The 25,825-nt window shown below is 38.9% G+C and overlaps 3 protein-coding genes across 4 annotated transcripts; 2 read left to right on the top strand and 1 right to left on the bottom strand.

Annotated features, from left to right (window-relative positions):
- Positions 1–987: 987 nt before the first annotated feature.
- Positions 988–15,143, bottom strand: LOC131676818 (uncharacterized). The gene is made up of 9 exons (XM_058956159.1): positions 14,970–15,143; positions 14,566–14,884; positions 5,742–6,788; positions 5,402–5,677; positions 5,002–5,205; positions 4,782–4,940; positions 4,446–4,721; positions 4,199–4,384; positions 988–2,419 (listed from the first exon to the last, which is right to left on the bottom strand). The coding sequence occupies exons 2-9, from the start codon at positions 14,861–14,863 to the stop codon at positions 1,110–1,112; spliced, it is 3,756 nt and encodes a 1,251-aa protein (XP_058812142.1). The 5' UTR covers positions 14,864–14,884; positions 14,970–15,143; the 3' UTR covers positions 988–1,109.
- A 2,461-nt stretch (positions 15,144–17,604) lies between these two features.
- Positions 17,605–20,719, top strand: LOC131676817 (polyadenylate-binding protein-interacting protein 2). 2 transcript variants are annotated; one of them, XM_058956157.1, is made up of 4 exons: positions 17,605–17,696; positions 17,784–17,813; positions 18,323–18,674; positions 18,734–20,719. In XM_058956157.1, exons 3-4 carry the CDS (start codon positions 18,328–18,330, stop codon positions 18,864–18,866), a joined length of 480 nt encoding a protein of 159 aa, XP_058812140.1. In that variant the 5' UTR covers positions 17,605–17,696; positions 17,784–17,813; positions 18,323–18,327; the 3' UTR covers positions 18,867–20,719. The 2 variants fall into 2 exon arrangements, with proteins under 2 accessions (XP_058812140.1, XP_058812141.1); XM_058956158.1 differs by lacking the exon at positions 17,784–17,813 and having other exon boundaries at positions 17,607–17,696.
- Positions 20,720–23,462: 2,743 nt separating this feature from the next.
- LOC131676816 (electron transfer flavoprotein regulatory factor 1) lies at positions 23,463–24,294 on the top strand. The gene is made up of 2 exons (XM_058956156.1): positions 23,463–23,555; positions 23,622–24,294. Exons 1-2 carry the CDS (start codon positions 23,508–23,510, stop codon positions 23,826–23,828), a joined length of 255 nt encoding a protein of 84 aa, XP_058812139.1. The 5' UTR covers positions 23,463–23,507; the 3' UTR covers positions 23,829–24,294.
- The last annotated feature ends 1,531 nt before the right edge of the window (positions 24,295–25,825 follow it).

The raw sequence follows: 25,825 nt of genomic DNA, 5'->3' as shown, positions 1-25,825 counted from the left end.
GTCCCGTAAATGCAAGAAGCAGAGAACAACATCTGCAATCCGCATTATCTGTATGATTATCTCTTAGTCTTAAATTTGCCGAAAATAGTCAACAAAATCGATACAGTGTTTTCTGTATGAGTGTAGCAATAATAAAAACGTGAACGCATGACAATAGAAATTAATGACTCCTAAGATGCAGTTGGAGATCAGATGGGTAGCCACTAATATTCGTTTAATTTTTTAGCTGGGAATATGTAAGATATAAATAAGCTAATCTAGCGCATTAAGCTATATCCAATTAGAGTAATTTATAAGCAAGCATTTGAATTTTTCTGGCACTAATCGAGACAAATTGATTAGTTCGATTATCTATCAGTAATTCATCGATAAAACCGCTAATCGATTAATCGAATGGTAATCAGACATCCCAATAGAACATGGGACTGGCTTGCGATTATGGGCAGTGTAGTAGACGTAATGGGGCCCTATTCTCAGTCACGTCACTTAGTGATTAGAAGGAAAGTTCCTTCTAGTCACTAGGTGACGTGACTATGAGAATAGGGCCCATGATAGGATGACATTACAACCAATGGTAGAGCGTAGAGGAACGTTGGTGGCAGCCCTTGCGCGAAGGATGCTAAGAAAATCCCATTTGTTACGACCAAAACTAGTACACAGTTGTCGTATCCGTATGCCAAGGAATAATATAGTAACTTAGCACTTAAATCGAGAAACCAAAACAAACTTAATACACGTGATGTAGGTACCTAGTTTCTTTTTCAACCGATGGATTGTAATAAAAAACTACTTCTACTACTACTACTACTACTTCTTAGAGAAACGGGCTCTCGCGTAGCGAATAGAAAATCCAAGGAAGATTCTCTTCATAATTTATTTTGCATAATGTCCTTGTTATATTGTGAACAAATATTTGTTGTATTTCCCTTTTTATATGTAATTAATTAGACTTGTTTGGTTATTCACAGATGTGAAATAAAAAATGTGTTTTTTTTCAAATTATCAATTATTTAATACACTGCTATGTATTACTTGTTATGTTGAGAAAAAAATATACTCACACTTGGAGTATTTGAATCTACTTATTATTTCCATTAGTAAATTTGCATTTAACTCCATGCAGCATTGAACCGTTCGGCATCAAAGTCATCCTCATCTTGTCCACCGTCTACACGGTTTCTTTTCGGTGATGGCGAACGATCTTCAGAAATTCGAATAATCGGTACGGTATCTAAATCAGCAAACGGGTCATGGCACCGGTAGTCACTTGGCCCTCGATTCGATCGTTTCTCCCTGTTAGGTCCACGATTGCGATTTCTGCCCGGTCCTCCCCCACGGAATCTCGCTGCCGGATTCGGAACGTAGTGAACATCACCATTATTGCCGAAAACAATGTCATTCCGTCGTCTGCTTCCCTCGTTTGATCTGCGGTTTCGACTAGGCTCAGTCAACTGTTTGTCCAGTTGTTCCAGTCGACGTTCGATCGCTAGCTGCTTTTGAATAATGTACTCATCCAAATCATCTTCGGAAATATTTGGAGGGATTCCAAGAGGAGAATCCAGACCTCTGCCTCCATCATCATCGCGCATTCGGAAATCTTCTTCGAACGGTGGACCTCTGCGTTGTGGACTGAACCGATTATACTGCTGCTGTTGATTCAATCCCCAGCCATCCAGTGGTGGGTCATCCATATCCATTGGAAAACGATTATTCTGCATTTGCATCTGCATCTGCATTTCATCAAACGGATTCATATTTTGCCCACAACCGAACTGATTGTTGGAAAACTCCTGCATCATTGGATTTCGCCAAGGTGGTTGATTATCGAACTGTTCATTGATGTTGAAATTTGGGTTGTTCCAGGGATTTATCTGCTGTGGTTGATCTTGCCAGTTGACTTGGCGATCGCTGAAAGGGTTTCTTATTCTTTGTCCTTGTCGTTGCTGGTTCTGCGACTGACGTTGATTTTGCTGCTGACGTTGATTCTGCTGTTGACGTTGGTTTTGTTGCTGACGATTATACTGCTGTTGCTGGTTCGCACCTTGATTTTGATGATTGGGACCCTTTTGCTGGTTCGGACCCTGCCTTTGCTGGTTCGGACCTTGCTTTTGCTGGTTCGGACCTTGCTTTTGCTGGTTGGAACCTTGTTTTTGCTGGGTGGGACCTTGTTTTTGCTGGTTGGGACCCTGTTTTTGCTGGTTGGGACCCTGCTTTTGATGGTTGGGTCCCTGATTTTGCTGGTTGGGACCCTGATTTTGCTGGTTCTTGCCCTTCTGACCAGTTTGTTTTCCCTTCTGATGATCTTGTTCTTTTTCTTTATTCTGCGGTGGTTGATTTGGAACAACGACGTCGTCATCATCGTCGTCAATCACAATAGGGTCCTCGGATATCGAAGCTGCGGTCTTTGAGACGTAGCGAGCTGAGGAGAGATACATCAAATAACTAAATATAATCATTTTTGAAAAGCAGCTTTCTCTCCGCGTTGCCTTAAAGTGCAAATCAATCTGTAGCACTCTAGGTCCCGAATACTCTGTCTTATTGTCATGAAGATTTAGCAAACGGTAACAAAAAAGTTGCTGTTCTAATTTCCAATTTTTGAGGCATGTTGACTTGAATTTTGATTAATTTAGAGACCGTTCATACACCAAGTGGACAGAAAAACGGGACAAGCGTGGACAATTTCTGTACCCATACACACCCTCTCAAAATGCAAACGCTGACTTTGGATTTTTTGTCTGGATTAAAAATTGTTTTTAAATTGCAACTATTTTGTCATTTTTGAAACGTCACCCACTAAAACACTGCTAAAGGCAAATTGCAACGGGCCGTGGATCTGATTATGATATTGAGTGTACGGCTCAGATGTGCGAGCGTAGGGACTTTACGATCGCGTGGGAATGAGCGTTAATTTAGGCGCGTTTGAGTGCTATACTGCCCATGATCGCAAATCAGTCCAATAAAGGCGGGAAATCTCATAGAAAATAGGACAAATATGCGATTATGAGCAGTATCACAGTGCTCGTTAAATCATCGGAGCGTTTTTGTGTTTGCCAAATCTTAGGCGTAGTTGTGCGTGGATGATAGCCATTGCATGTTCGTTTTTGTGTATCATCGCGAAGGGCTCGGGCGTTTGTAAGTTAACGTGTTCGATCGCATGGGCGTTTGCCTGTCGCGTGTCCTGGCGTGTAACTTTAGTTTTATAACCGTATGGCCATTCGCATATTCTTGAATGATCGGGCGAACCGTGTATTTGAAACTTAATTTTCGGTGCACAGTTCAGATGCTAGAAGAGTAAGTTATGTCGTATCATTAGAGTTCCCGGTCATGTCGCCATGAGAAGTGCTGTCTAGGGAAATGAGCGTCAAGGCATGGACGTAGGCTGCTAGGACCGATGGTAAGGAGTGCCACACGTGAACTATTCATGATTGAGCTAGCGGTGGGTTAATGCTTGATACAGCGTTTGTAAATTTATGGGTGTTAAAACGTTCATTTAATCACCGGGGTGTCTTAATTTTGACGAGACCGCGTGTGTAAATATGTGTGCATTGGCATGTTCACGTTTGTGATCAGGTTTGTGTTATCTCGAAAGCTACGGTTGGAATAGGAAGGATTGTAAGTGTATACGCAATTGATTGTGTTAGTGAGTGTTAATATGAATCTAGTTTAAGATACAGCAATAAAAGGAAAAATAACATACCGAATAAAGAATAACATGTAGAGATTAAGTACGAGCCTATAACTATCTTGCGGATACTGGGTCCTGCGTTATGGTGTCACCTTCGCCTCGAAAAATTAGAGCGAACTTTAGCAATAAGATTAAATTTTGCAGTAAAGCATTATGCTCAAAGCTATAGCAAAACTGTGCCATTGTACTGATTTTGCATTTGGTTTAAACATTACATGCGCAAAAGCTCCCATTATTCGCATACTTGTCCCATGTTATATGGGATTCTCTATATACATGGGACAATTATGCGTAGAACGGCAGAAAGTGGTTGAAATGGAATTCGAAACAAGGTTCTGTAGAAAACACTTCATATCTCCAAAATTTCTAAAAAAAAATGATTGCATTAACGCGGTTTTTAGGTAAACGCCCAAATGGTCAACGTGGCATATGAACGGTCCCTTAGGGTATAACGTGAACGTGGAATATTTCATCCATCCATCCATCCGAGTATGTAAATCGCTCATCCCATACCTGTTTTAATGACCTTGACTCCGTCGATGGAAGAAACGTTCAATGCACCCTCCGGTATAGCACTGCCTACCAGTCCGACTGCCGATTCAAAGAATATAACAAGAGCTTGTTTGTCGTTTTCCTTCACGATAAGCCGTATAGGACCAAATTTACTCATTTCATTGTAAACAGACTGGATGGAAACCGCTGTAAATAGGGAACAAAATGTGCGTTAAAAAATTTCAGGTTATACGATGCACGAACTTACACTCAGAAAACAGCAACCGCATAGCGTTCCGATCTTTTGGCGTAGCGGTGCTCCATGCAGTAAAAATGAACGGATTGTTTCCAGCCAAGCTGATTTCCGGGGATATTTTGGTAGCATGCAAAGCTTTCGACATAGTGTCGAAGCCAACATATACCAGCTCCGTTGTGTCTTCATATGGTGCCATCTCCCGTCGAATTGATGTCGGTTGACCGATTTGTTTGAAGAAACTGACAATCTGCTCATCAGTGGCGGTCTTCGGTACATTATGGATGAGTACTAGGAGTATGGTTTTATTATATTCGCATTGTCTTTAAATCTTTACACGGGGTTACTTACTTTCTACAGGGCTTTTTTCGATGTCGGGATTTTTATACGTCCTGGGAACGAACCCGTCCAGTTGTTCTTGCCGATTCAGTTCATTAATCCTTTCTAGACGTTGTGCTTTATTATCATCAATGTTATCTCTGGCTGGTCTTAGTTCATTTATTCTACTTTCTGAAAATACGATAGCATTCAGTCAGAACAGTCTGATGACCAAGAAAAAGAGCATATTTACTTGTGTTCTTGAGCACCATTCCCTTGGAGAATGTCTCCATATTGATAGGACTTCCATTAATTGATTTGACGGCTAGAACAGCTTCTGCGCTTACATTGCCAACGAAGAAGATACGAGTTTTAAATGTGTTTTTGAAGAGTCGGACTAAGTAAAACACTTCTCCTACGTGTTTAAATGCGGTGACTACTTCCTCGTAGGTAATATCTGACATGAAATAATAAAAAAAGATACATATGAGTCAATCAAGGTTGTGTGATGTGTTCCCGATGGATACATCACAATTCCAGTCTTTTTCAAGAATTACAACGGAATTATTTGTTTTACTAACATTCAAGAAGCTTTCCTCACTAATAGGTTCAGTTGGAAAAGTTCACTCTAGGCAACAGATTAGATTACTTACATTTAGACAAATAATCGATAACGAAGCACTGTTCCGGTGATTCCTCTACACACTTTGTGCAGGAAAGTACGAATAGATAGTAGCCATTGTAGGGGTGCAGGAAATATTCGGAAGCTTTTGTTGCACCTTCTTCTGTGGTATAGATAACCTTCGCCCATTTTGTGAAGAAGCAACACGATGAAAGTTTTACTTTGATGTTTTCAATGTTACCAAACTGTTCCAAATATTCCACCAGTTCGAGGCGATTCGTTTCCGGTGGGATGTTATTGACCCAAACTGAAAAGAAAAACGAGAACCCGTGTACATCATTTACCTCTGTCAAATAACGAAGTGCACCTACTGGATCGACGATCGACGGGATCCCTCACTTCCGCCTCGGTCAAACTAATTTCCGACGCTTTTATCGGACGCATCAAATCGTTCGGTTTTGGCAAATATATAGACGGAATTGGGGGTATCGATTTATCCAGGATTTCCACATCCCCATCGTTATCGTCGATAACTACCGTCGGAGGAACTGTATCTGGCTCTAGTTCTATCACGTCCGGCTCATTTGACGGCTTGTTTCTTTGACCGTTGACGGCTGGGGCCGAGGTTGTCGGTTCGGAAACCGGTTTCTGTTGCTGTTGTTGTTGTTGTTGTTGTTTTTCAGCAAAGGCACTGGCCTTTTCCTTTAATAATTGTACGGTGGACATTTGTTGTCTTTGAGGTTTTGGTGCCTGCTGTTGTAGTAATTGTTGGGCAGCCTGCTGCTGCTGTTTTTGTTGATTATTTTGTTGTTGTTGCTGTTGCCGTTGATACATGGGTTGTTGTTGACGTTGTTGCATGGGTTGTTGTTGTTGCTGTTGCTGCTGTTGACGCTGTTGCACGGGTTGTTGTTGCTGTTGTTGACGTTGATGCATGGGTTGTTGTTGCCGTTGATTATTGGATTGTTGTTGTCTTTGATTATTGGATTGTTGTTGTCTTTGATTGTTGGATTGTTGTTGTTGTTGTATAGGTTGCTGCTGGTGGCTTTCGGGTCGCTGTTGCTGTCGGTTTGGTTGTTGTTGGCGTTGATCCTGTTGATTTTGTTGTGGTTGCTCTTGCTCTGACTGTTGTAGTTTCTCACCAGGAGCACGAGGCGCAATTGGCATGCACAACTTGTGATACAGCTCGGGCATCTTGCTCTTTATATTATCAAGATTCACGATCATGATTTCAAGATTACGCGTCAGCAGTTGGGTCTTAAGATTGACATTCTTCAGCGGCATATTGTTTTTGCTCATTGCTGTTTTGGCAGCCGCCTTGTTTTCAAAAGCAACATAAGCAAAGTCGTCGGTCCTAATTTGCAGGAATGTAATGTTTCCACATTCTATGAAATGATCGTACAAAATTTCCTCGGACATTTCTGGAATATAAAAATGAAAAATTGTATAATATTAACTATAATAACATTAATTGAGCGGGAATTTAAACTATATTTGTGTTGCTCTTTTTGTTTGTGAGTACCGGGGGAGGAGGGTTCCTAGTACCGACCCTTTTTGGTGAGAATTGGTTCTGCGGTACTAAAGTGTTCAGTACCGGTAGTACCGGTAAAATAACGGTATTGGAATATTTTTGTCAAAAAAAAACTAAAAAACGCTAGAGTGAAATAAAATGTTCAAAGTTATACTTTTATTATTGCTCTTTTATAACAATCAATAAAGCAAACAATCAATTCATACACCTTTGTTACTTATGCACTGCACAAACAGTTATATCGTGTTCATTGAAAAACGCCGGGAAAGTGGATTGCACAGGTGTTGCATTTTCTAACAGAAGAGCAGGCCACTAGACGTGTTTCATTCCCACTTCTGCTAGAAGGTGCAAAACCAGTGCAATCCGCTGCCCCAATGTTTTTCAATGAAAAACGACATTAGTATCGTTCCCCGGGCTGCGCAGTGAAATGAGAAAGCGAACAGTGCTTCCACTACGAGAATTACCATAGCCACTTACATTTAACAAACTCGTATTAAACAAAACGTACGCTAGGTGGAACAGTTACTAAAGAGGAAAACGGAGCTACATTTTGGGCATTCAGCCGAGGCTGAATGAATCATTGTGAAGTATATCATGCGACACACCTTCGAATATAACAGCGCTTGAGTCAAGCCAAGAGTCCCGTATACATGGATGATAATAATCTCGATGTACGTCAATTTTCACCCCACACTAACTCGAAGTTCCTCCCTTCCTCACGTCGAAATGCGGAGAAATGGAATTCATTATTTAAAGAAACCTATTCCCATGTTGTTCTTACAATTCATGCTGTGACAGTCCAGATGACGAAACATATTCCTTGTTAACTGATTTTGAATGCAAATCTCATATAATTAAACAACACTGATCACAAACTCAAATCAGATCCCTACGTGTCCTATTCGAATCAAGGTTGGGTACTAGATCGGCGTTCGCTCTTTTTATAGATTAATATTTATTAGCAAAATGAGTGCAGGCGTGACTTAGGCTATAAACTCATTTTTTCGGCATGCAGAAAAATCAATGGAACCAATGCAAAATTTGCAAATGTCGCTCATGACATTCCAATAATAAATCAATAGTTATTTTATTTGTGCTTGTTTTAAGTTCATAAATTTAAGAAAATATAGTTGGTATTATGTTCGAATAAATTTATCAAATATCCAGTCAGTCAGTCAGTCGTTGATGGCGCTGTGTACAATCGAGTAAAACGATTACGACATGTGTGAATGAATTTGTATTTTTGATTTAAACTCACCGTAATAAATGATTAAATTTAAATTCAGTAAATATACAAAAAAAAACGTTCCTGGATACGAGATACCTGTCGGCTTTGAGATCGAGATGGAGCTTACAGTACGATGAAGCTCAAACGAGATCCAGAATTGTTTTTAAATTACTTCAGAATGAGCCAAGACGATTATAAAAAGTTATAGAACGAGTTCCGTCCGAAGCTTACGAAGCAAAATGTGAGTGCATTAAGTCCAGAAATTCGTTTTGCAATGGCATTGACACATCTCGCTATTGGTGACCCGCAAGCATTCAATAGCTTTCCAATTTTTAATTGCCTTTTCCAAAGCATATAATGTCATTCGTGACACGATGTAAGCTATTTGGGAGATCTTATCACCAAAGTACCGGAACCTACCGTTCAAAAGTGGAATAAAATCGCCATCGTTTGTAAATATTACAAGCACTACTTTGTTTCGGGATTATGAATGGTAAACACGTAAAATTAAAAAAAAAACCGCATCATGGAAACTGGCTACATGGTTACAAGACTTCATCGAATAAATTAAATTTGGTTCTGTTTGCTGTATGTGACGCTAATTGTAGTTTGCAATCTCAGCCCACGCTGCTTCAACACAGTTAAATTTCACATAATTCTTGTTTTTATTTCGAAAATCAACTTCCTCACTAAACCAGCACCGATCAATTCCTCTATTTCTTTATCATCTCTATCACTTCATCGTATTAAAGTCACTTGAATTCTGCTAAAAAATAAACAGATACAAAACAGAATAAAGCGATATATCTAAAAGCACCTCTTGAGATATCTGACCTTTCATTTGCATTTTTACACTATTTTGCCCATCACTCACCCTTAAGCCTAGAGTTGTTTTCTTCCCATTTACATGTGTAAACGATTTGTCTACCTGCACATTAAAATGTGGAAACAGCTCAATATCAATGCAACTTGTATTATAGAGATATGTAGATACCTATATACTATACTACATCTAGGCAAGTAACATTTCAATCAAATCAATCGTAACACTTGTCTAGTTTTCGCCAGAATTTTGCCTCGAAAAAAAATCGGTTTCTCAGCTTGTGCCAGAGTCCTGGTGGTAAAAATCCAAAACTCCACCTTTCATTTCGATTGAATTTGACAGGAGGTGCATCTTGCTACAAATGCTTAACATAAAATAATTGGTGTCTATATGTTTTATGAAAAGTTTGGCAAGGATAACATTTTTAGTGTATTTATGTCTCTGTCATATCAGAAATTGGAATATAAAATTCAGCTCTGATTTACCAAGAAGATCTTCGCAAAGTATAGAGAATGCTAGAATATGAAAAAGCAAAACATTTTTACTGATATCTTGGGATAAAAATGCAAGACAAATTCGTCCGGAGGCATGAATGTAAAGGCATAAATTCATTGTTTACGAGGAGGGTATCTTTTTCACTACACTTTTCCGTAAATGTTAATGTGCTTTCAGTGCTGCAGTGCTCGGTCCAGCCAGCGTGAAATCAAGATAAAGGTGCGTGTGGACTACTTTTACCCACTGACCTTGAATTTGGATCCTTAGATGACCATGCGTTTGCCAGTGAATGGGGTAATAGCAGAATTAGGTCCTTCAATTTGCTCGCGAGTTTGTTAAGAACGTGATTTAGTTGCAGTTCAGCGAGTTTCAATGTAGCCCCTTTCGCAATCACAGCAAAGTCATCCGCGAATTGGACGAGTTCGCATGAATCCTCATTTAGATCATGAAGCACTGCAGGGCAAAAATCGTACAGAATTGGGGAAGAACATCTTTTGGGGTAGGCCTTCAGATACGACTTCTTCTATCACGCCGTTTTCCGTTTCCAGTCGCATGATTCGATATCGCAGATATTCGTACAGCCATGAAATGAGTTTTCTTGGTATGTATTATTCTGGCAGGATCCATAGTAGTTTGTGTTTACTGACTTGACCAACCCATGTCTAGTCTCCATGGTTAAAATATTTTCTTGATGTTTATTGGGTCAAACCCAAATTCGTTATTCTAACTTCAGCAACTTGTAGTGGTCCGGAAACACGACTTCCTCATATTCAAATGCTTCATGCAAAAGTATACCAACGCCTCCACCTTGTTTTCTTTTTTTAGAAATTAGTATACTATCCTTGATCTGAGTAATGGTAAAACCAACAAATTGCCGTGCGAATAATTAATAACAATTTTTCAGTTTGAAAAGTTCGTTCTCTTTCACCCATATCTCTTACAGTGGCACTGACCAGGTGTTACTTTGTACTAATGTTGTATAGAGCACTTCTCTCGTTTCAGTTGGTCTTACGTACGTTGTTTTGTAATGTTTTATGGCTGTCTTCTGTATTCCTCAGTGTCGTGTCGTGTTAACGAGTTCTGTGCAGATTTCAATCAAGAGCCCATCTATTTCTATTTTCGATATCTCTCTTTTTATTTATAATCATGTCTTGCAAGTGCACCACTACTGCCATCCAGAATTTTGATCGTAAGTGCTGAAGATACAACTTTCTCAGCTGGTCGATGAATTCTTCGAATTCTGTGGTTCTGTGAAGGGTTTCGGCTAAAAAGGTATCGCACAGGTCCGCCTTTTGTTGTCCTGGTTGTGCAATTCGCGGTGTGCACTTTTTCTCCGGTTTCTGGTTGGGACGTTCTGGATGGTGTTCTCCATTGCAGACGATTGTGCCTTTGGCTTCGTCGATTTCGATAGTAAGATTTGGAAAATTCTCCTCCAACATGATTGCGAAACGATTCGTCGTTAACGGGAGAGAGGGAGCACGTCGTTTGGCATAAGTTCGTTTGGCATAAGTTCATTTGGCATAACCGTAGGTGACACATACGGTCGTTTGGCATAATGTTCATTTGGCATAATGGTCATTTGGCATAATGGTCGTTTGGCATAATGGTCATTTGGCATAATGGTCGTTTGGCATAATTTGAAATATACATTGAAATCTCTGTTATATTAGGCGTTGACGATGCCTAATGTGGCTACGCCACATCGCTTTAAGCGTGGTGCTGTCCGACATCGCTCCGCTCCGTCGGACTTAAACTAGCTGATAGCCCCTATGTTTAAGTAATCCGGGCAAACGAGTGGATCACAGATTTGCTTGCAAGGGGCTGCCGTTCCGACGGGGGTATACAGATTCAACGAACTGCTCATGTTTGAAAGAAGGAGTCAACTCCTAAGTTTAAGTAATCCGGGCAAACGAGTGGATCACAGATTCGCTTGCAAGGGGCTGCCGTTCCGACGGGGGTATACAGATTCAAAGAACTGCTCATGTTTGAGAGAAGGAGTCAACTCCTAAGTTTAAGTAATCCGGACAAACGAGTGGATCACAGATTCCAAACTATCAGCTAGTTTAAAGCGATGTGGCGTAGCCACATTAGGCATCGTCAACGCCTAATATAACAGAGATTTCAATGTATATTTCAAATTATGCCAAACGACCATTATGCCAAATGACCATTATGCCAAATGACCATTATGCCAAATGAACATTATGCCAAACGACCGTATGTGTCACCTACGGTTATGCCAAATGAACTTATGCCAAACGAACTTATGCCAAACGACGTGCTCCCCGGGAGAGAATGCTCCACTTCTGCAAAAGGAATTCGTTGTCTTGTCATCTCATTCACTATCGCCTTTCGCCAGGAGAAACCTTTCCGGACATTCTCCATGGTTTCTGTTGCAGCTTCTGCAGCGTGGCATATTCGAGCATTTTTCTGAAATCTTGAAAATGCTTGATAGGAAACATGTAAAATTCAGATCGAAAACAGCATCCATAGATTCTCATTGTGCGCAGAACTACTCCTCTCTGTACGGTCACTTTCATGTTTGGTGTCATTAAATTTCTTGCCATCTTTTTGATACGCTCTACTCTTACAATGCTATCACTCGATGTGGTCCTTGACTTCGTCTTCCTTTACATCCAGAGAAACATTTGGCACAAAACATATTGTTTCCTTGCGGCTCAATGTAAGAATAATTCCAGATTCTTCTATTTGACATCAATGGTTTGGAGAACTCTAAAAGCTTTTCATTTGCTAACCCTGCCTGCTCTTATTTAGTAAAGGGGCTTGTGATCTCGTCATCCTCTGCCCATTTATCATTTTTTTTTGAAAATTGTTCTTTATTTTTTTTCCTTTTCTTGTTTCTGTGTGGCAGTCCGGTACTAATTTTTGACTAAAATTGACCAAGTGGCGACTGTGTCAAACTAGTTATGGAATATGCGTTTCGACGGAGACACAATTTGTGTTCCTGAGCAAACCCCTAGTCAAGCGTGATGTCCCGCATGACGAGACGAAGTAGAAACGCAAATTCCATAACTAATTTAGTTATAGGTTTTGTGCTCTACACGCGAAAAGATGGTTTTAAACAATTTTCTCCTTAACGGAGAAAAAACAGTTTTTACCAAAATTGTTTCTCCACTAAGGAGAAATATAGCATAGGACTGTGTCAAATAAACACCAATCGTCGAACAGTGGCACGACGAGTGACAAAACCCCAAAAATCAATGTCTTGTAATTCTTTTGTAAATATTTATTTTATTTTTCTCTTGGTTTGAATAAAAATAAAAAATGTATTTTTAACATGTCGTTAAAGCAAGTGATGTCGAGGATTTCTGTTCAATTCAATTCATTCGAATTGTTTGTACCTTCGAACTTCAAATGGCGATATCTCAAGAACTACGTGACCGATTGAGGTAGTTTTGAGTTCTTTGGAAAGATGAATGAATATGCTAAACTTGTATTATGGTTGTGCAAAAATCAAAAACGTTTGCTCTGAATCAAGAAAAAGCATTTGAGAAAATGAATGTCATATCAGTAATTTATCTTTATACGTCTTACAATTTTTGAGATGGTCTCCCATGGGTCAGTTATCATGAATCTGACTCAAAATTTAGAGTAGTTTCAAGATATATAGGACTCATCTTGCACATTTTTGCGCCGAAGTGTTCATATCTATATTTTTGAAAATACCCATATGGAGACGCCGAGTACCTCATAAATCTTCTTACAAATTAATTGCCTAAACAACATCACATTATTAAAAAAATAGTGATTTTTACTAGTTTTGTCAACCATTTCTGCTATCCGATGTAATTAGCTACTATTATTAACGTGTATATTAACCCTTTAACGACCAACGCCTTCAAATGGGTTAACATAAAAATAGCGGAAAAAAAGAATTCTGGAATTTCAAAACTGACAGTAGAAATGGATTCAGCGACCCAAAATTAGTTAAAACCCCAATTTTTATAATTTTGTCACAACTTTGTGTAGAGAGGCGCCATTGTGCGTCGGGAGGATACAATTTTGTGCGATGTTTTGTCCTGAAACGTTCTCCTAGTCTAAATCTATGAAAAGTTCTTTTGCAAGCGCGTTAGTCGTTGTTAATTGTTCAACCAAAATTTGAATTCAATCCACTGCTGCACTATACTGCATTACTTCTTGATCCTATAACAGAATTTGATAATCCTCGTTCTAGTTGTGGATAAGGAAAATATGATAAAGTAGTGATTTCTGGGCTTTCGCCGTGTAGTTTCTTTCTTTTTCTCAGCGTAGTATTAAGAATTAAGACTCCAGTATAAATGAGTATAGTTTGTGTTACACCGGTGTACTACCCAAATATTCTATGGGATTTTCTATTTGCTTGCGATTATATAGTTAAGTGAAATATCAAACATGCAAATGCCACTAACCATAAACTACGATTATGACTAGTATATTGTGCAGGTAAGAAGTAAACTCGATGTTAACGGAAGGGAAAGTCAATAAAAAGAGGCTCTCATTTATACATATGAGCGTTTGAATAAATTAGCGAGGTTTAACATATTACTGTTGATTAGCACAAATAACAGTATTTGAGCATACGTTACGAAATGAGTGCAATGGAAATGATCGGATGCTTAGAAAATCGCACTGAAATAATTATGGCATAACTAGGTATGTGCCATTTTCACATCTTCCTTCTCAAATTACCTAATCAAAACCTTTAGATGTGAGAAAGGCAAGTCGAAGTTATCGAGAAAATCTTATCCCGCACTTTTTAGAAGTTATGTTACTCAGCATCATTTTCCAAATTGAGTTAAAAAATGTATTTTTTAAACGCCGCAAGGATGTTGCAAATAACACGCTAAAATAAGCAGAAAGTTGCATTCAGAAAGCATTTCCAAATCATTTCACAAGGATTTGCCTCACTTTCCTTCCGAACATTTCGTTCGATCTGTCATTGGTTTTTTTTCCTTTGCTGTTGTCAATGAAGACTGGCTAAGACCATAGTTGATCCATCTCGCCGGATCTGCCATTCTATTTACACTCATTTTGAAACAGGCATCTGTGATTAGGTAGCAGGTACGGGTGCGCATAACAAAAAGAAAAGCAGTGATCCGCGAACCAACCACTCGTACTTACTTGCCGTAATGTTTCGAACGATTATGGTTTCATCGGCTTGGAAAAACTGCGGCTGATCGGTACGCAGCATGAACAGCCGTTTGCCGCGATAGTTTTGCTGATTTCTCAGCATCAACAATTCCAGATCGGCTTCGCTGCTTACACGCACAAAAGCCGCTAGCGACCGCTTGGTGCACTGTTTTTCTTTTAGGAAAGTAACCTGCAGTACCGGGGCCCATTTCTCCAGGTAAGCCGCCAGTTGTTCCTCGTTGCTACTTGTGGAAATATTTTCCACGTAGATTAAGAGTTTACGATTCATCTTGTTAGCGTCAGAGGTTTACTGCAGGAAAAAATAATGGCGTTTAGAATTTCAATGGGTTACATGGTGTGTACAATTTTTCGATTGTACCGTGATTAGGACTTACCTTCATGAATAAAAACTCTGACAGGAGCACTGAGCACTTCTCCGACACACTTAATAAAGATAAAAATTAGTTCCTGTCGGTGAAAACTACAAAACCAGTTCCGAAAACTTTCCCTTAAACGAAGTACTGAACTCCGGCACGCAAGCGTGTTTGACAGTAGGAAAATTCGGGAAATTCCTGACTTGATCGTCTAAAGGGCGTAGTGGACGGAATTATGGCCCTGTTTTGTTATATCAACCTTGGAGGTGGAAATTATAGCTACACGGAGAAGTCTATAGCTTTTATTCAGAACGATATATCTACAATGAGTGACTCTCTTTGTTTACTTTCTCATTCGATAAAAGAGATTATACCCGAATAGAAATGTACAGTAACAAAACCATGATTTTCACTGTGACTGTACAGCAATTTTACAATAATTTACAGTAATTTTTAGTGTTATGCTACCATACAAAAACAATAAACTTTAACGTTTTTACAGTAAATTTCAATGTAAAATAGACTTTTACAGTGAAAAGGAGAAGGGGGGGGGGGGGGTGTTTTATCTTAACATTAAAAAAATCAATTTTTCCTCCATACATTTTTTCTCGAAAACAGTAAAATTTAATGTGAATGCACTGTATCAGTTTTTTGCTGAACAGTGAAATTTATTGTTTCATGAAATTTTATTGTAAATGTACTGTGAGAACTGTTTGTAGGGTAAATGCTATTGTAAAATTCTATCCGGGTAACTACTAGAGGTCGCATGTCGCTGTTAACACTAAAAATTTTGTCATCTCGCTCTTACATATGCTATGCCCATTAGTCTGACACATATTGCCCCGGGTACACACATGTCAAAGTAATGGAATACAAGGTGCTAGAGCGAGACCCCATGTTTCAGTCCGTGAATACATGGAGACAGTAGCGCTTTGCTCCCTCTAGTAGTTATAACCTCTTTTCTTTCGATCTTTACGGCGTCACTATACCACTTTTCACGTATTTTACAGTACAGATCGAAAGACGGTGGTTTGGGCTAGCATAATATGCAAAGGGTTGAGGGATAAATGTTAAGGCGACCGAATTATTAACAGACGAGAAAGTAAACAATGAGAGTCACTCATTGTAGACATGTCTTTTTGAAAAAAAAAAAAGCTCAAGAAATTTGTTTTCTTATGATTTGTAATTGTAATTTATTAATTAATAGCACGGTAACCTTAGACTTAAATGTAAATTATTGTAAAATTACTGTTCTGTCACAGTCAAAACTATGGTTTTGCTACTGTACATTTGTATTCGAGAATGTTACGGATTTTCACAAATATACACATATGGGGTTTTCGATTGATTGACACCGGTGTAGTGGAGTGCACAGGAACTGCACCATTTTTGCACTTTCTAGCAGAAGTGCAGAAAACTGGGTATGTTCCATTGACACTTCTGCTAGAAAGTGTAAAACCAGTGCACTCCTCTACACCAGTGCATATCAATCGAAAATCCCAATAAAAATCCGGCCGGAAAAAATCAATCTGAAATGGTTTAGATGGGAAAAATTATGTTGAAGTCTAGGGGCAGATCACTTGTGATGCATTTTTAAAAATCAGCGAAATTAAATGCATTTACTTCCATCAAAATGGAAATTCAGAATGTATTTTGCGTTGCGTGCAATGTCTTTTGCGTTGCGTGTAAGACGTCAAAACCCTATGGAAAAACCAAAGAGAATAGTGAAAGAGACGAAGAGTGAAAATCAGTCAAAACGGCAACACTCCCTTTATGATGATTTCAACACTAGAATTTTGGCAACCGCTTCTACAGGCAGCACTTTAAATGACTCCTATTATATTTTGAAAACAAACCGTATGTCGATCGATGGATTTGTTTATCAAACGATGTGCATTTCGAAACAAAGAGATGAAATAATTCTAAAGCTTATTTTTACTCATACATATACTCTAGAATGCACCTTACAATCACGATTGAACTAAATTCTGACGAAAATTCAAATTTCTTTTTTGATAGAAGTTCAATACTTATCTCCTCCAACTCAGGCATGAGTAATGTTTATTTACATTGCACGATTGGTCTGCTCAATAAGGTATTTTTGGCTTCACACTATTCGTCTCTTTCCCTATTCTCTTTGGGAAAAACTAGCCCTACATTCCACAAAAAGGTCGAGCAAAGTCGATCAGCGTAGGACGTTTGTGGAACAAACTTTTCTGCGAGGGAGTTCAAAGTTGATGCAAAAATGGAAATTAAATGCATTTTTTCTAATTTGATGCAAATTTTTTTATACATTACCCTTAGGTTGAAGTTGATAGAAAACACAATAGACTTATCCAGCTGCGTTAGTATTGTGACGTTTTGACGTTTAAATTGGGATGAAAACAAATCATTTGCACTGCGAATTGGAAGGAAAACAAACCGTTTGTGGGCTTAAGGGGAGGGCGGTAGTATAAAAATGCGAGATCTTAGTGTGCGTAGTGGGCGAGTTGGGTACTTTCATCATAATAATGAAATCTAGTTGGCGCGTCGAGCGGATAAGTTTTACGATTGAGAGCGAATTGGCCCTTTTGAAAGAAGGCGAGAATTATTGAATGAAGTTTCTCGGAATCGTTTCTAGACGGCGCGGTATTAAACAAATTCACCAAGCAAATCCCACCTTTACTCTATTTATCTACCGCGTCTTGTTGATTTGACAAAAGGAAAGGTGAAAAACAAAGCAGGCAGGTTTACTTTTTGTGCAAAAAGGTGAAACTTGATTTTTATATCGATTTATTCCAAATTTAATAGTGTCTTAAATTTTCGGTATATTTTCTTAAATTTTGGAATTTCTAGTAATTATAAATTGTGTATCTACGGTGTCAGGTAAGCAACGGATTACAGATTGGTGCTATATAGTGCACTTTCGTATTTCTGTAATGGTTCGTAAATGCGTAATGGTGCTCTGTATTTGAACGGAAGCCATTGGAAAATATTTTCTGGTTGGAAATACGGGTTTTTATCGTAAACTGAAGTTTTTCTGAGCGAACGTTGACCGCAGGTAGTGGAAGGTTTAGCCAAAACCAATTTTCACGCGGAAATTGGATATGATGTGAATTTTCATCCATTTGCTTTTCAAGTTCAGAAGGACATACACGAACGCAAATTATTACGTGCATATGAATGAAGAGGAATGAATGACCGATGTGAGCGTCGAGTCCTTCAGCGGAAGACTGTTACCTGCTTTTTGGTGGCTATTTTTTATTACGTTTGAGTTATTTACGCGACTATCTTGTCTTGTTGTGTTTACTGTTCAGTTCTGCTTTTCAGTCGACGTGGTCGTGTGTGAGTTTTGAAGGGCAATAATAGCTGAAGCGAGTTATTTTTCTTTATAGAGAGCATGAAAATGAAGATGCCAGATATTAATATTGGCGGAGGCAGCTCAAACAATGGCTATTCAACTAATGGTAACTACAGCGACAGCTACGATTCGGATCCGGAGGGTTATATGACGCCCCCGAACGAAGACAGCTCGTCGGGAGGGCCGAACTATGATGAGGATTTTTCAGAGTACATGTGGATGGAGAACGAAGAAGAGTTTGACAAGCAAGAGATGCAACGATTAGAGGAGGAAGCTCTAATGGAGCAATGTATTGAAGCAATGCTTCGGGACGAGCTTGAAGCTCAAGAAAATGAGGAACAGGAAACTTATCAGTTGCAGAATGATTCTACGAAGTCATCGGAGAGGTAATTTTTCAACAAAAACCTTGATATTATTTTCGAATTTACATGTGTTATTTGATTAGCTCGAAGGAATTGTGCAGTGCCCTGTCTGTGCTACAAATCAGCAGAGAACGAAAGGTCGATGTCGAAACGTCTACGTTGAATCCTTTGGCGGTGGAATTTGTGCCACTGAAAATTCCGCCAACTTCTACTTAGGCCGAATCCACGATCTCTCACTCTCTTCAACACACACACTCCAGAGGTAGGCCAAACGTAAAGAATACTCAAGTTGCATACATAAAAAATCAGATACAACAAAAAGAAACAAAGATCCAAACAGAAGCACGCTTCCACTATTGTTACAATTGCGTTTACTTTTCTGTGAAAAGTAACGTTGAGTATTGTTGCGAGGACTTACAATTTACGGAACACTGACCGGATTACGAACGAAGAACGGAAGAATGTAAATGCATTAAGAAAAGGTTAAAGCTTATTGGATGACGAACACACCATACATATGTTTTCTTGATCACGATCGCTGCGACAGACTCGAGATTAATGAATGAATGCAAAAAAAAAAACAAATGTAACAGACTTGTATATTTTTGCAAGGCGCTTCAGATACTGGCAGAGTTATTTAAATAATATTCGACAAATTCTTTGTTTTGGAAGCTTATTGTGTCTATAGAATAAAAATAAGTCTGCAATAGGAAATTAAAATCATTTGGGATTGTTAGATTATCTGGTAACTGGTGAAATTTTATCTTTTTTTTTTAAATCCAAATACTATACAACGAATTTGTCTGTTTATGATACGATCTACACGTTTTATTTTTTTTATATATGTGACACTTGCTTCTATTCGTCTTAGAGTGGCAGGGGTTTGCAAAAATATTTATATTTGCATGTTTCTCAACGTTAGAAAAGTTATTAATTAAAATTCGTTTTTCGACAAAGCTCGATTTTAAAGTGTGTATTTCGAATGTACTCTTGGGAATCATTTCACAAAAGCACACAGATGATAAATTTACCAAAAAAAAACCTGTACCACACGAATTAGAACCAGACACATATCTTTGGAAGCATTATTCATTACAATTACACTCGTCAATTATGATTTCATGAAAAAACTGAACTTGTCATAGAAGTCTTATTTTCGATGCAAAATCCAGAAAAATTACAAATTTAATAGATTCAGTTTGGTGAGTATTATGAACACAAAAAAACGAAATACTATTATGAATTAGTGCAAAACATAGTTCCTTAGTTCAGTAACAGATAGATACATATGTATGTCATTTGCCAGATGTAGCGCTCAGACAGGTTCAAATTGTTGCTGCAGTCAATATTCTGACCTAGTAAGCCTACAGTTAGCGAAGCAAAAAAAACCAGGAAAAATCGTACAAAAAAACTAACAAACTAAAACTTGAAAATGCTGTTACTACTGATTTGAATATGACAAATTGAACACGTTTCTTTTTGTTTGCCTAAATACTGTCTCCCAATAGTTGCTAAGTTGGTATGTTTCCACAGGCAGCGCAAAAGTAAACAATAACTTGAAAGGGTATTTGAGCGTTGTGAAAAACTTGAGCGGGGTTAGACGGAAATGCGATCGTAAAATAGTAATGATTTGTGGCAAGTCTGAAACAACGTGAATAGGGGAGGGATTCTAAATCCCTTTAGGAAATAATGTTTCAACCTGTGATACGTTGCTTCTGTATTTGAAGAGAACAGTTCTCTTCCAACACGTGTATTGTAGTTTTCTCTCTTATTTTTCTACATTTTTGATCGAATTGGATGGAATATTATTACTAGCAATTTTCAAAACAAACACGTTAGTATAGAGTGGAACCAACGATGTGAAAATTTATTTGTAAAATCTTATCCTTGCATTTAAAACGACGAAGAGAAGTATCCAGTTTTAGTCCTTCCTGTTTTATAGTTGTGATTTTTTTATTTATTTACTAGTTAAGATAGCAGCGCAAAAAATACGTTTTACAAGTAACAGAAATAAGTTCAAACATAAGTATCAATCGTGTGATAGTAAAAATAAAAAGTTATAAAAGTCATTCCATTGTTTTTGTGTAAAAGAAATCTCATAATGTTGGGGCAGGTCGAGTCTCACCTTGAACAAAATATAGATCCCGTCGGACAGGGAAGTAGTTTCGGGAAAAAACACTTCACACAAATTCGATAGTTTATTGTTTATTGTATCGGAGGAGTGCATAACCTCACACAACTCTGTTGTATTGGTGTCTTGAGTCTGATGAGAATTAAGTTGGGTGTTTCTTCAGGTTGTTTTGCCTTTTTCAAGAACTTTGGGTTATCGATTCATTCGCTAACAGTTTCTGAAAGTGCCTACCTAATTTGTGTGCTTTTTCAGTGGACTTCTGCAGACATGCTTCTGCTAGTTTTCTAGGTTATTTTTCCAGCTGTCCATCGTTGCTTTTGAAATAAAATTATTTCCTGAGCTCTGGGGACCGTTCATGCTACCTAAGACGATCGAAAGGCATCTTTCTGAGAATTCGTTGTTTCAGCTTGCGTTTTTTTTTTTAAATTTAAGCTACTTCTGATTTCCACTAATGGTTTGCTATGCTGGGAATTAGTTATCTTATTCGGGAAATATTATTCGTTACACACGCGGTCAAATCCGTGAGGTTTACTGGTGAGTAGACCCGGATATTGGCGATGTAATCCATTACCTATTTCTCGTATCTGGTCCAGTTAGTCACTTCGCACCACCATTTACAACGTCTGGTGGTTGTTGATGGTGTGATGACGCTAAATGCAGATACGCGCACTCCTCGTTACAGCTGTCAAGAGTGGAGAGGAAAGATTTTATTAAAAATCAGTTTTTTCATTCGTTCGTGTTTCTCGAAACAAGCGGTCGTTTTATTTGCGATCTCCGAAACGGCCCCACACTGGTAACCCCGACGCGGAAAAAGAGTGCTAATAAAAAAGTCGATCAAAATATGCAAGAAGCATATAACGCAGCTCTTACTGCAGTTTCAGTCAAGCTTCCGGAATTCTGGAAAACCGATCTGGTAATGTGCTTCGCTCAGGCAGAACCTCAGTTTACACTGGCGAACATTGTTCGAGACCACACGAAATTTTATCATATTGTGAACAAGATCGACCAGACCGTCATATGCCACATCACGGACCTTGTTACCAACCTACCAGAAGAGCAAAAATATGAAGCGGTTAAGGAACGTTTGATTGCCTGCTTCTAAGTTTCGGCTCAAGGCAGACTAGAGCGTTTACTCGGGTCCTGTAATTTAGGCGACATGCGTCCGACTCACCTCTTGGCTAAAATGCAAGAGTTAACAGATGGATTAAATGTTTCAGACGAGCTCCTTAAAATGGTATTTCTTCTGCGAATACCTAGCACCAAAGATATTCTTACCATAAGCGACGGAACTATTTGAAAGTTGGCGGAAATGGTAGACAAAATGTTGGAGAATCCACCTCAACATGTTGCGGTCACATCCAGGTCCGATCAGGACATTTCAGACCTTCGAAGCCAAATAACTGCTCTAACCGCTGAAATTCGTCATCTGAAAACAAATTCTGGAACCGATCATCATCCAGAGTCAGACGCGATGCATAGTTGCCACCCCTCCGGGTTTGACCCGGAGACTCCGGTTTTCGGGAGCGATCTCCGGGTTTTACATCAATTTCTCCGGGTTTGGTGGGAAGAAGCATAGGTTCAATTTTTTGGAATTAATTGATTCTTCACAAAATATTTAAAAAGTCTTAGTTAACTATTACTCTGGCTCAGATTTATTTTTCCCGGCTAACCCTTCGTTTCAAGGTGGCGAAGAGTTCATGAAGTATTGCTAATTTCTTTCACAAAGCAATGAAAATGAAAAACAAATAAAATTAACCTTCAGCGTGCACTGAGTGCACCCCAGTTAAACTTATTCCGGAACCGGTTCGGATTTCTGAATGGAGTCGTTATGGATTCCAAATCAAATGCAACAACCGATTCTGACTCAGAATCGGTTGTTGCATTTGATTTGCGCATGGAATTCATACTGATATCGAGATGTTACACTGCCAACGGCTATGAAAACCACCGTATAACGACTTGTATTCGACCGCCCGCTTCTTATTCACCCTTTTTGCTGTTGATGCTAGTATTTGTTTTCATATATATACAGCAGATTGTACGTGTTTTCCGTTTGTAAGCAAGCGTACCCCTACGCAACGGTAAACTACGCCCCTCATACTTGCCTTTGCCTTTACTGGTTGACGGAGGCGCAGAGCATCACACCGGTACAAACAGCTGGTGTAAGCGCACTATAAGCATTGGAAGCGGTACACAATGTTTAAAAATGATTGATGAGCACATCTTTTGTTTTATATCCATTCGCACATTTTAATTTTATTCGTATGGAGTAAACAAAATAATGATAATTCGATCTGTTCGCCAACTTGAAAAAACGCTACATTTCGAATTATTTTTAAGTTTTCCGCGACGTTCATATATGCATGCGATTGTGTCCACACAGTCGCACTTGGTCACACACTGTGCGATAATCAACGACATTACAGCTGTGATAGAGTCGCAAAGAACTTCTGACAACAGTGATAATCAAAAGATTTATTATAAGAAAATTCAACCTCATATCTGTTTAAGACTGTTCGCTAGTTTTGGTCGCTAATTTTGAAACTATGATAGAATTATCGATATCTAGTTAATTGCTTCCTAGTGTAGTACACAACAAGGCGAACAACATCGCACGAGCCCATTGATTACCAACGGTGTACTGTAACTTGGATAGGAAAAAATCTACGCTTTAGCGCTTCATCGCTCCGAAGGTCACCTGTGACGAACTGCCACTCATCGGTGCGATGTCCACCAACATCAACAGAAGACGTGTTCTGGATCTTTACAAGCGGGTAATTTATGTTGCTTTCGACGGTACCACAAATTTCACGGAAAAGTAAATCATATTCAAATTTTAGCTCCAGTACCTCGGACGTGAGTACCCCGGTGGAGCGGAAAAATTCCGACAGAAGTGCTACGGCGCCTTCAAGCGGCAGAGCACCGAAACGAACCCGGGGAAGATCGAGAAGGCGATCAGCCTGGGCGAGTATGTGATTAAGGAGATCGAAGCGTTGTACAGCCTGCGGAAGTATCGTGCTATGAAGAAGCGGTACTACGATAATTGACCATGGGTCTCAGTCAACTTATGGGTTGTGCAATGCTTGGGATTGTTTAAGGCGAATAGTTTTTTGTCACAAGACCTACTTTTAGTCAATAATATCAATTACTTTCATATAGTGTAGTTAATAATTTTTTCAATAAATTTAGTACAGAAAAAAATCTAGAAAGAGAACTGCGGAGACTTTAGGATAGTTTAGCTGTCAAAAAGGAATCCAATCGAACAAGGGCCTATGTCAGCGTTGGACGTGTTGCCATATAATGCCGGGACGTTTTGTTTTTAGAGTTTTTTTTCTAGATTAGTTTAACTTGGACTCGTTCCACAAAGGTAACTCGTAACCTTCCGGCAGCTGCTTTTCGAGCGCGATTTTGCCAAGGTGCTGAAAAAAAGTATTTATGTTCATGAAGCAGGGATGGCATACACCTCACATCATATCAAAATAATAAAAACGATCTTTGCACTTACCGTGAAAACCATCATTCTTTCATTTTATATTTCGCGATAGACATAGTATAATAGGGCGTATAAGCCAACTGTGAAAATTAGCTTTGAATGGAAATTTCGGTCAAACCATTACTCGTCAATCACTGATGTTGGTAGTAAACAAAAGACAGACGTATTCTCTTTCATTAATTGCTGTGAACTGTGTTCGGCTAGAAATGTATTTTCAAAGAAAATTTTGACAGGTGGCTTTTGCGTCGTAATCATACGTTTGTCGAAATCTAATCATGTGGTAATTCGTGGCTACGTGGCTCCATACAATAGAAAAAAGAGTGTTCTTTTTGTGAACAATAGCTCTACTGGCGGAAAAGCAGTGATGATTGTTTAACGTCGCCTCCTAACAAACTTAATCACTATTTAACTTACATGGCATTTGTTGCACCTCTGAAGGGCTATACACCAAAATTAATATGCGTTCGAACTTTTTCGTTTTCAATTTTTTTCTTTGTGCGATGCGAGCATTGCAGTGTTTTTATGCTGGCTTAATCTTTCAACGGTGTATTTTGCTCTTTGTGAACATTATGAGAAAATAACAAACCTTATTGAAAGGTCTCTCGATTCACTGAATTTGGTGTAATCACAGATAACAGACATTAAGGCTAGAACAAAATGTCCTTAAAAACCTGTGTAAACTTTTAAATTGATTAACGTTGAAAATCCGTGTTTTGCTATTGCCATCTACGCAACAATTTTCTACACGCGTTTGATAGCTGCACTCCAACTGCATTGCATCGATCACTGCGCCACCTACAAACGTGTTTCAGGTATCCGATTTATACGGAATTTCAGTAGCGAATATATACTAGCTAAAAATACTAAAAACGTCTGTCTGACGAAACATGTTGACAGTTTGCTGCTGCGTGTTGAGATCCTCTCCCTTTACGGTGAGACTACCGGTTGCAGTCTACCACGCGTTATCATTCACGTCCATGACGTCATCAGTACTGCTTTCTTACTGTTCACGGTCAGATTATAATTTGTTTCTTATTCATCTTTATAGATTTTTGCTTCTTTGTTGGTGATTCTCTTTGTTTGTTTAGAAGTTTAGTCGTAGTAGTTGTCTCTTCACTATTAGTTGATTGGATGCTTGTTTGTGGTTTATCTGTATGTGTCGGTGGTTGCTTGTTAGAGTTGTCCCACAGACTAACAGACATAACACTCGAAAACAATGCTTCGCCCGCTTTAACGGTCATATATTTGTAGTTGGGACTGTGGTCACATTTGCAATTATGGCTCCACTGACACAATATGAACTAGCATATGGGGGATATACCACAAGTAAAAAATTGTTCCCAAACCTGAGGGGCAACCCACCAGAAAATGAGTGTTTGGGACCGTGAATAAAAGGTGCTGCTAGTGTTCTGGGAAAATTTTCGGATCGATGTTTTTCAGGGAATTTCCTCATAGTATTATGTCTGTTAGTCTGTGGTTGTCCGTAGTAGCTGAGTTTTGACTAGTTGATTCGGCGCATGTTTATAGGATACGTCATGCTTCATTTTTTAT

The sequence above is a fragment of the Topomyia yanbarensis genome, chromosome 1 (assembly GCF_030247195.1).
Source record: "Topomyia yanbarensis strain Yona2022 chromosome 1, ASM3024719v1, whole genome shotgun sequence".
Classification (NCBI taxonomy): Eukaryota; Metazoa; Arthropoda; class Insecta; order Diptera; family Culicidae; genus Topomyia; species Topomyia yanbarensis.
The sequence above is the reverse complement of the archived record's forward strand: the minus strand, read 5'-3'. Positions and strand labels throughout refer to the sequence as shown.

What these genes read in the sequence shown, in the direction of transcription:
- LOC131676818 (XM_058956159.1), bottom strand. Translation starts at nt 14,863, where the DNA reads ATGAATCGTAAACTCTTAATCTACGTGGAAAATATTTCCACAAGTAGC. An exon ending in TCCCGTCGATCGTCGATCCA is followed by an intron (nt 5,678 to 5,741) that starts GTAGGTGCACTT and finishes TTTTCTTTTCAG; the next exon opens with TTTGGGTCAATAACATCCCA. An exon ending in AATGGTGCTCAAGAACACAA is followed by an intron (nt 4,941 to 5,001) that starts GTAAATATGCTC and finishes TCGTATTTTCAG; the next exon opens with AAAGTAGAATAAATGAACTA.
- LOC131676817 (XM_058956157.1), top strand. Translation starts at nt 18,328, where the DNA reads ATGAAAATGAAGATGCCAGATATTAATATTGGCGGAGGCAGCTCAAAC. An exon ending in TCTACGAAGTCATCGGAGAG is followed by an intron (nt 18,675 to 18,733) that starts GTAATTTTTCAA and finishes TTATTTGATTAG; the next exon opens with CTCGAAGGAATTGTGCAGTG.
- LOC131676816 (XM_058956156.1), top strand. Translation starts at nt 23,508, where the DNA reads ATGTCCACCAACATCAACAGAAGACGTGTTCTGGATCTTTACAAGCGG. An exon ending in TTCTGGATCTTTACAAGCGG is followed by an intron (nt 23,556 to 23,621) that starts GTAATTTATGTT and finishes TTCAAATTTTAG; the next exon opens with CTCCAGTACCTCGGACGTGA.